Source organism: Oculina patagonica, chromosome 9 (assembly GCF_052425735.1).
Source record: "Oculina patagonica isolate OP01 chromosome 9, crgOcupat, whole genome shotgun sequence".
Classification (NCBI taxonomy): domain Eukaryota; kingdom Metazoa; phylum Cnidaria; class Anthozoa; order Scleractinia; family Oculinidae; genus Oculina; species Oculina patagonica.
Window position 1 is genome coordinate 13,731,246 of NC_135766.1, and position 10,759 is coordinate 13,742,004.

Here is a 10,759-nt window from a genome sequence, read left to right on the forward strand (position 1 = left end):
TTCTGCAACTAGTTCCCAGTCCATTCAGTTCGCAACGGACTGCAGTACAGATAACAGTACCCGCCGACCGCTTCGCATAAAGAAAGATGAAATCGTTGTATTCTCAATTGAAATACCATTCTTAAAAACGCAAACAAAATACTCTGCATGAAAAACAATCCTTTACCAATGACGAAAAAAATTTCCAGAAAGTTCAAAGAAAATAAATGTTTGAAAAACATTTAGTACGATGTAGTACTTATTGCTTTGTTACTTTTTCTTCCCAATACGAAAGAGATAATTAATAAAATAAAAAAATAAATAAATAAACAATTAGGAACTGCAGCGACCGTTCACAGATAAGAGTATTTCTTTATCCACTGTTTCCAGATCGAATTGGAATTTATAAGAATCGGCATAATGAAAAACGAGTGAAACTCCACTCGTGAAAAAATTCTTCGCACGGTTTTTGTAATAAAACTTTAAACCCACTGTGCTAAGTTTTTAAATGTTCTTCAATCTCTTCACAGTATCGTTATAGAAAACAAAATTAATACCAAGTATTTAACCAAAATATTAAGAAAAAATGGTTATCTGTCGTAAAGCTAGAGTGTGTCTCCTTTCTTTAAGTAAGTTTATTTCAAGTGAATTAAACGTGTTAAAAATGTAGCACAAGTCGGGCCAGCAATACGAAAAAGAAAAACCGTGAGATAATTTTTGTTTATGAAATTTCGTTTTTTTGTAATTCTTTTCTTCCTGTTTTCAGATAGCAGTTCAGACTATGGCTATTCGTCCAAAGCATTCATATTTTCGCTTCGCAACAAAGAAGGTCTGGGGCCATTCAAGAGCATGGTGAAAAAACCACAATATGCAATTTACAGAAACTCAGGTTATGGTCCAACATTTGGTGGAGGACATGACATCTACATCGCCGACAATGCAAACAGCAACACTAAGTCGTACACGGCCTTTGGCTCCCACTACTCCGTACCAAGTGGAGTACAAAGCAGTTCAACAATCCTGGCTGGGACTAAATACTTCACACCTGATGACTGGGAGGTGTTTTACCTTGTTTAAATAACCATAAGATCAATTATTTCAGCCTGTTTTATTTAATGTTAATTCTTTTATTAGCTGCATTTTTTAGTTGATTAAATATTCTACTACAATATTAGTGTATCACACAACGCATTGCTGCACGGAGGATATATGAAGCGATTATTAGCAGACTGATGATATCTTATTCTTGAACCAGTCAAGCACGATTAAAATGGAAGAAAATTCAAAACTAAATGGTAATTGGACCTATTAAAGTACAATTCAGGTCATCTTGAATTTGTACTTCAGTTTCTTAACTTTTCAGTAAGTTTTTTTGTTTATATTTTCTTTGCTCTAGTTTTGAAGTCTACGATAATCTCAAACGCCAAAAATATAAGCCGCAATTAAAACACATTTTCACAAGATAAATTAACCCTCGATCAGGTTTTTAACCTTCAGTAGGTTAGTGTTAATCGGCTTTCGAACAACCCGGTCCAAGTTGTAACCGCCGAGTAATTTCGAAATTACAAGCACTATTTGTCCCTATATTGTACGACATGAGGTCCAATTACCAATTAATCGTATCAATAACAAAAGTCAAGGTTAAGAAGTCTGAAAGGAACAAGCAATACACTCGATTGTTTTTACAAAATAGTGCAGAGACAGCAAGAAACAGGGTGGCAAAGGGGTTATGCGTGACGCGTGATTTGAACAAGAAATAGCGCGTGACACGTGAAAACAGCTGAAATTTTGCCGCGATTCGTGAATTGCCAGTCCACTATAACGCGTGATCTGCTTACCGTTAACGTACCGAGATTTCAGCTAAAAGCGTTCGTGAAACCAAATAAAAATAACCTTCTCATAAATTATTTTACGACACAAAACCAAAATTGACAAACCACGCGAATCATGAAGCCAAATATTGACCACGTTCTCTCGGCTCGACCAGGGAGGCGCGGTGGCCTAATGGTTAGCGCGCTCGGCTCCGAGTCGAACGGCCCGGGTTCGAACGGCCCGGGTTCGAGACCTGGCCGGGGCGCTGCGTTGTGTTCTTGGGCAAGACACTTTACTCTCACAGTGCCTCTCTCCACCCAGGTGTATAAATGGGTACCGGCGAACTTACTGCTGGGGGGTAACCCTGCGATGGACTAGCATCCCATCCAGGGGGGAGTAGCAATACTCCTAGTCGCTTAATGCTACAGAAACCGGGATAAGCTCCGGCTGTATGGGCCACTTAGGCTCGGACACAGACTCTCTCGGCTCGACCATAAGTTGGTAGATGGTTCTCTCCAAACTATGGGTCGATTTATGTGTTTTCGGACGTGTTTGTTTTACTATGGGCTCACCCAAATAATCAAGTCTTGCTACTGGGCTATTTGTAAATAAGAGCGTACTAACTTGCAACATACGCGTATAGCCTATACGCGTATGTTACAAATAAATCCACCTAAAATAAATCATTTAAAGCTCATTTTCTTCAGCAATGTATACTTAACACGTGGTCGGTAAAATGGACTAAAAGTATACGTGATTCGTGATTTAAAGGAGGTTAACTCTTAATTCCTGAATGGGAACCCTCTTTTACCACCCTGATGTAAGAACACATTTAATTGCTCGTCATTTACGCGTGTTGTCCATTTACAGCTATCTAATTTGACGTTGTTCTGAACACCCTTGAGATCTCGCCCAAATTACGTGCAAATAAAAGGGCAATCGGATATCAGAAACGAAAATTTGGTTATTTGCATGATTAGATCAATAGAGTGCATCGATATTATCTAGAGTTAAAGCCGAAAGAAAATAATCACTCTAATTTGCTGATGGTGGTGTTTTATTTTGGAAAAGACTCGCGCACGTGCTTCGCGCTGTTATGGAAAGCAAACAGAAGGGTCAAGAAGTTGTTGAACGCATTGTTTTCTCGATTCATCACCGAGGTAAACACCGGACCCTTTAAAGTCTACACACAAAAGAAACATGTCGAAGCGACATGTAGCAGGGACCAAATCTCGACATGTACACGCACAAGGAAATGTAGCAAGGACATGTTGCAGCAACACGTTTTGTTGTACCACAATGGATGTGTCGCTGTTACATGTCCCTCTTATATACTTTATTTTGTGTACATATTTGAGATTTTGTCCCTGTTACATGTCGCTTCGTGTCTCAGCAGCTTAACAAACGCCGGATAGAAGGGGGCAATTTAAAATTCGTTGTCAGTCGACCCTGTCTTTCTTCTGACTCGGCGTTTCTTCGAGAAAATTGGTAGCACAGCGCGAATCGTTTCCTTTTTCTTCTTTATCGTAGATTAGTTAGTTTATTTTTAGTTTCCAACTTGTAGCAAGGTTGACAACAAAACAAATGGTTTTGAAGAAATAAACATAACGTCAAGGGTTCAGGGTATAAATATTTTTTTTTAATGACTAGTATGTAAAACTGTATCCGCTACAAACGAGGCTGCCGTGTTTTCGATATCCCTCTTTATACTAGCGATATAGTTACCCCCCCCCCCCCATCTAATGCGTGAGCAAAAGTGGTTTTCGATTGAATACAGAAAACAATATTTCTGAATATTTTAAGAATCAGGTCCTGGGTGTTCGAAAGCTGGATAACACTATCCACTGGATAAATTGCTATCCAGCGGATAAGTATTAGCAAAACATACTAGGCTATCCACTGGATAGCGATTTATCCGGTGGATAGCGTTATCCAGCCTTCGAACAACCGAGGCCAGGAGAATATCTGCAAAGGTTAATAGAAAGAAAAAATGTTCAAAAAATTTATACCTTCGTTCTAAAACCATAGTTATTAAGAGAAACAAAAGATCAGCACAATCAACGCTCAGCCGATTTGCCATCAAGGAAGACTATAAAAAATAAGGCTTTTTTAGGATACCACTCTGTTTGTTTACTTTTTTGGCTATGCGCGCGGACAGTGTTGCAACTGGCTACTTATAGTACGTAACAAATGAGTCTTTTATAGATCTACAACGCTGTCGTTGAATAGATAGTCTAAATTCAGTAGAAAACACAGCTTTAGTTTTACCCTTTTGGCGCTAATATCGACTTTTTCCGGAATTTGGAGGAGTTGACATTGAACCACTTGTGGTGTCACAATTTGCAATGCATACTTGTTGATTTTTTTGATAAACAACAAATGCAGATAGGATAGAACTTTCCTCGCCATTTTTTTTTTTTGAAATATTGACTGCAATCTGACAGAGCTAATCGAAAAAAAAAAAACACAATCACTTTTTTTACTCATCCCGAAACCGAACAAAGACACCACTGTACTCGACAATCTCAGACCAATATCTCTTCTTAATACTGATTATAAAATTTTAACGAAAGTCATTGCAAAACGGCTAGAAAAGGTTCTTCCAAAAGTTATTAACCCCGATCAAACCGGTTACATCAAAAACCGGTATATTGGTGAAAATGTTCGTTTAATTTCTGACATCATGAATTACACAGACGAGAACAACATTCCTGGAATCGCCCTTTTTATAGACTTCAAGAAAGCTTTCGATACCATTGAATGGGAATTTATCAACAGCTGCCTTAAAAAATTCAATTTCGGTCCTGACATTCAAAATTGGGTCAAAATTTTTTATAACAATGTTTCAAGCTGCGTTCTCAATAATGGATTCGCATCAGAATTTTTTACCGTAGAAAGAGGTGTAAGACAAGGTTGTCCCTTGTCCGGACTATTGTTCGTAATTGGCATAGAAATACTCGCGAGGGCAATTAAAAACGATACCACCATAAAAGGCATCAACGTAGGTGAGAAAGAAATTAAAGTTTCTCTATATGCGGATGATACCACTGTTTTTGTACGTGACCTGGATTCTGTTGACCACCTGCTAACTCTACTTGATAAGTTCAAAAACCTCTCCGGCTTAGAAATTAACACCACAAAGTCTGAAGGAATGTGGCTTGGTCAATGGAAAAATAATGCCGAAACTCCTTTTGGCTTCCGCTGGCCGCGGGACCCAATAAAAGCTCTTGGTATTTCCTTTTCTTATGACACAAATAAAACTAACGAGTTAAACTTTGCAGAGAAAATCCGAAACTTAGAAAAGACGCTTAACAGTTGGAAAAGAAGAAATTTAACACTTTACGGGAAAATAAACATTGTTAAAACTTTCGGACTTTTTTAAATTAATCTATAACGCCTCTGTTCTTGTTATCCCAGAAAAATTTATCAAAGAGATCGAGAAATTAATATTCAACTTTATCTGGGATGGAAAACCCGCAAAGATAAAAAAAAATCAACTATCATCGGTGAGAAAAAATACGGCGGACTCAAGATGACTGATTTTGACATAATGAATAAAGCTTTAAAAGTCGCTTGGATACCACGTTTGCAAACCAGAACTGACGCATCCTGGAAGATTATCCCCGAGATTGCGTTGGAAAATTATGGAGGACTGTCTTTTCTGACACACTGCAATTATGATATCAATTCCCTGCAACTTAACCGCCTCCCAAGTTTCTATCACGCAGTCTTAAAACATTGGCAAAGCACAAAACAACCTTTTCAAAACGTTACATCTCCACACAATGAAATAAGTTTTCAGTTCCATTCAGTCTCGCCCTCAGATTACGACGTATATGTTTCTCTGACGAAACTATTACATTACGGACCAACGAACTTATCAAATACCTTAACGACCGTGGCTACAGTCTCTCTTTCCTCAAACAAAAGATCCAGCGCTTTCACACGATAACACGCAACGAAGCACTTTATCCCAGTCAGAGCACACCAGACCAACCCAGTCGCGTACCTCTTGTTATCACATACAACCCTGCCATTCGTTCTATATCATATATCATACAAAAACATTTCAGTATTCTATCTTCGTCACCACGTTGCGCCAACGTATTTAAATCTCTACCTCTTGTTGCTTTTCAACGGACTGACAACCTAAGTGACATATAAGTTAGATCTAAATTACGTACTGTCACGCAAACAAACGCATCCAAGGGATCCTTTAGATGCGGCAAAGCCTGCTGTGTTGCTTGCCCTTACATTACCGACGGCCGTACCAACTACACTTTTTCTGCTACTGGAGAGACTAGACCGATCCCTAATCATATTGACTGTGACTCCAAAAACCTGATCTACATGGTACACTGTCGACGATGTGACAAACAATATATAGGAGAGACAAAATTACGACTTAAACACCGTTTTAACGAACACCGACGACCAGAAGACAGACCCACCCACAACTCCAGACCAACTGCAGCTTCAGACCATTTTCTTTCCGACGACCATTCGCCTAGCGACATAGAACTTATTCCACTAGAGCTCACTCATACATTCATCTCGTGACGCTATACGCAAAGCTAGGGAAGCGTACCTTATCGAGAGGGGACAAACCTTAGAACCTAAAGGCATAAACAGAAGAGACGAAATTAAATACAGCATTTTATGTACTTAGAGTATCACCGTTTGTTTGCCTTATCTTGTTATCATAATCTTATTTTGTTTTTCCGTTAGTTATATTTCAACGGTTATTTTTGAATTGTAATCTTATTATCTTTAGTCTTGGTTGTTTAAATTGTAACGACTTTTATTTAGTTGTTCATTCCCTGATGAAGTCAGGCCGTGCCTGACGAAATATTGGAAGAAAATATATAGTCCGGGAGCTAGGAGCACAGAAATGATGTTTTGCACTTCAAGAGTACTGAAAAGGTTTGACAACGGATTTCAATAGATTAAAACCTCCTCTTTCACGCTAGGTAGTTTGTGGTTTCAAATTGTGGTATACGTTTTGAGTTATAGCTATGTTTTTGTCGTCGGTACAGGTCAAAAAAGGTCTCGCATGAGAACGAGGCTGAAATTGCCACTCAATTTATTCTGTTTTTGTGTGGATTTCCACACATTGTTATGATGCAGTTTTTTTTTTCGATTGGGGGGTCACTTTCCGTAATTCAATTAAGTGCTTACGGAAGGATTTGATAGTGTTCGGAGAATCCGAAGTTTCGGTGAGATGTAATTAGCAGTCAAGGCAGTGAACTATTCGATCAGTATCGAGTAAGTCGCAATTTATTCCTGAATCTAGAAGCGACTTTGTCGCTCAAAAGAGTCGACTTGTGGCAAGTGTAAGGTCTCGACTGTCTCGTAAAAGCGGCGCCGCGAGTTAAGGAATCAACTGTCTAAAAAAGACTTGTTCGCGAAGAGTCGAAGTGAATTTCCTTTTGAAAAAGAAGGAACTCGTATTTATAGAGGCACAAGTAACTCTCCGTGTTAAAAGGATGAAACTCTTTCAGGAAGGAGGATATTTCTCCGTGATCAAATGTGGGTCAAATGTGAAAAGGGTGAAACTGCATGTATTTGCAATTGGCGGCAAATAGTAACACCATCGGTTGCCAAAATACACACAGCATGAATGCGCAATGAGTCATCAAAACAAGCTCGATGATCATGTTGTTTTACATGTCTTTGGCTCCTGAATATAATTCACGTACTCCATTTGGCTCTCAAGTCATGAATGATGTCGAATTCAGAACTGCCCAAAAACATTGTCCTTAAAGTATAAAAATAACACCAAATCGTAAAATTTGCATATTGAAACTGCGCGACAAAATAATTTAATTGTTGGTTGAAATTGAGTCCTTTGCCGCTCCTCAAACCACCGACTCGAAAATTAAAGAACAGTGAATATTTCTTGAAGAAAAAAATATTACTCTGCCTTTCTAGGCAAGCTACTAAGAAACTATACATTAATGAAAGCTTATTGAAACGTGCTTTTTCCAGAAAGGTTATAAAACGGCAGCAACGCTTTGAATAAAGAAAATAAGTTTATCGAGGAGTTGTTCTGAGACAGTTCACGTGCTTGCACGCAACATTTCTTTTTGAATGAAAATAAGTATCCTTTCTTGTTAGCGGTAAGGGTAGGCTTTTGGTTTCAAAAACTAGCTTTTTTAGGATTTTGAGATTTTATTTCCATGAAAAAATGGCATCTGTCGTAAACTACGTGACGGTGGGGGATATGAACGGGACGGGAAAGTCACGGTCTTTTTCTGAATACTGATTTTGGTAGTATTTAGGGTGTTTAGTTGCAGAACACCGATGTTTTTAGCCGTCAAGGTCTCGTGTTTAGGGTAACATCATTAAAATTCACTGCAGACTTATTCACCTGTGTTGGTAGCCTGAATTTCAGGAGCAGGCGACCAGAGAGAGACGTCTGAAATTCAGGCTACTGTGTTGGCGGACAGAACGCCAATTTTGTTAGTGTTGGAGCATTGCGTGACATCTCAAAAAATGGCAACGGCAACTTAAGGTGTTCCTTGAAACGAAGTGAAGGGTACTTGTTTTCTTCTAACAGTCTTGTGAAAAATTACATGTAATCGATTGATAAGTTCTTTGTTTTCTCGTCTCGTGTCTCGAATTATTCGACTGCAAACTTTAAGGTCCGGTTGAGACGCCGTACTTTTCATGAGCCGAACTCAATTCGAATTTGGGCCGACCCAAATTGACAAAAGTACGCCTCTTGCTTCAGACGCCGTACTTTTTGGCAGTTCCGAGGCCGTTCCTAATACAAAATACATTATAATATAAATATGAATTATAAATACATGGCAAAATACATTATAATAATTTATGAATTGGGATCGTCACATGAAAAGTACGGCGTCTGAATCAAAGAGACTAGACCGATATTCTCGGCCAAGCCAGGCGGGAAGAACGGGTGAGACGTTCCAAATTGAAATAGCCGTTCTAATTTGATTCAGACGCCGATCTTTTCATGTCGGGTCATGAAAAGATCGGCGTCTGAACCGGGCCGAAGTTGTTCACTCGTGAGTCGATATTCCAAATGACTGTCAACTTAGATTTCAGTGCTTATATGTACAGTGAAATAATTCATAATGGAAGTCCACACATGTACGCATAGCGGACTTAAACTGTTATTTAATTTGTTCGTATTTATCCAATTGCTGATGAGATCCACCAGGATCTGGTTCTTTGTATTTTCCGTTGGCCCTTTCTCAAGGCCATGGCAACTGTAATTGATCAAGTGTACATATCAAATTCGCTCCCTCCTTTTGCATATGGGTAGCACTTATAAGAAATACCAACTCTATGTTTTTTCTTTCTTCTTCAAATCCGATATTTTACATCTCACCTACATGTGATTCAGCGTGATTTAAAACGAACCGACTATAGGTTCGAAATCGATCATTTTCATTGGATCGCCTGTCGAAACTATCGAGCGCAGAACAGTTTTTAAATACTACGAACCTTTAACACGAATGACTATTTCTCGTCTGTCATGCAATTTTTCTCATTGTTGCGTAGGAATATTTATTTTACGGCATACAAATCGAAAGAGCATTCTCATACGTAATCTTTTACAGGATTTAAGATAAAAACTATCGACGGAAAGTTCCCTTAACCTATGTAAACTTGGAATAAGGCAAATAACTTGTTTTTTCTCCGAAAAAAAAATATATTCGATATAGCACACAAAAATTATAAAATCAGTCACGCCAGCTTTCGAGTGCGTGACCAAAAGTCGACCACTGTATTTGTAATCAAAATCACTTCAATTTGAATTAATGTTATTAGATTTATTTTCCTACGAACAAACATCTCCAATTTGTGCCACTTTGGTTCTTCGATGCAACACTTATTAGCCAGACTTCCAGCAGTAACTGCTGAAGCGATAGTAAATAAATTCGCAAATCCGCAAATAGCCCACCTGAAGCTTGCCTACTTCCCTGGATGACATCGCCGTATTCCTGATCGGCAAAACCTAATTGTACCTTATTGTACATTTTTAGTACGCCTCAGTGTTTTTGGATCGTCTTCGTTTGGCCAAAATATGAATCTTGGCTCGACTAAATTGCCTGACGTGTTTCCAAAGTGTACAAAAATTGAATGATTTCAACAAAGACGATTGGTCGTAGAGGAGAAAGGCCCCAACAAGTGAACCTTTTCGCCTCCGCTCTCAAGATTATGAAAATCTCTCTCGACGGCCGATCGTCATCAGCACGCGGGTTTTGTACCTCATCCTAGCTTGGCTCACACGTGCGATGACAGAAAAAAAGATATTAGAGAGGTTAAGCGTGACGTTAACGGCAGACGGCAAACGGCAAAGATGACTTCTGATTTTGAGTTCTTATCTTCTAATCCGTAAATAAAGAACACAGAAATGGAATAACGTCTTCTACCTTTCATTGCAAATACAAATAATTTCACTCTTCTGGAGAGACGGCAAAAGTTTCATTTTTGCCGTTTGCCCTTTTGAAAACTAGGAACAGGGAAGCTTACTGGACTTCGTCGAAGAACCGCGTGAGAACCACTTCCCGTGATTCTTTAAGTTTCTTATTTTATGTCATTAGAGACCTGATACCAGGACGGGACGAGCTAGAACGGCTACCGGAAGTAAATTTAGACAACCAGGCATGCGCAAGAGAACTCTCGACTCATCTCCCTGCCGTCCTCGTCTCGTCGAGGACGGCATTTCACCTGATTTGCCGTCGTATCTGGAACGTGAGTATTTACGCTTGTTTTGGCTTGGCAAATGTTATAATCGACGTTTTTTTCAGTTATAATGACGAGAATGTTTGTCAAGTTCGCATTTTTCGTGCTTGTAGCGTAGAAATACGTTGAATTTCGACAAAATGTGAAAATATTCTTCATCTGTTCATTTGAGTTTCAGTCGCTATCACGCCGGTATCACGGTCGAGTGTTCAAGCGGAAAAGGAAACATGCAAAGAAAAAAATCAGTGTA

The 10,759-nt window shown here is 39.0% G+C and overlaps 1 protein-coding gene across 1 annotated transcript; it reads left to right on the forward strand.

Annotated features, from left to right (window-relative positions):
* Positions 1 to 565: 565 nt before the first annotated feature.
* On the forward strand, positions 566 to 1,056 carry LOC144664960 (uncharacterized). The gene is made up of 2 exons (XM_078526155.1): positions 566 to 608; positions 746 to 1,056. The coding sequence occupies exons 1-2, from the start codon at positions 566 to 568 to the stop codon at positions 1,054 to 1,056; spliced, it is 354 nt and encodes a 117-aa protein (XP_078382281.1).
* Positions 1,057 to 10,759: the final 9,703 nt, after the last annotated feature.

Coding starts and splice junctions, on each gene's coding strand:
- LOC144664960 (XM_078526155.1), top strand. CDS start 566: ATGGTTATCTGTCGTAAAGCTAGAGTGTGTCTCCTTTCTTTAA. Junction 609..745: donor AGTGTGTCTCCTTTCTTTAA/GTAAGTTTATTT, acceptor TCCTGTTTTCAG/ATAGCAGTTCAGACTATGGC.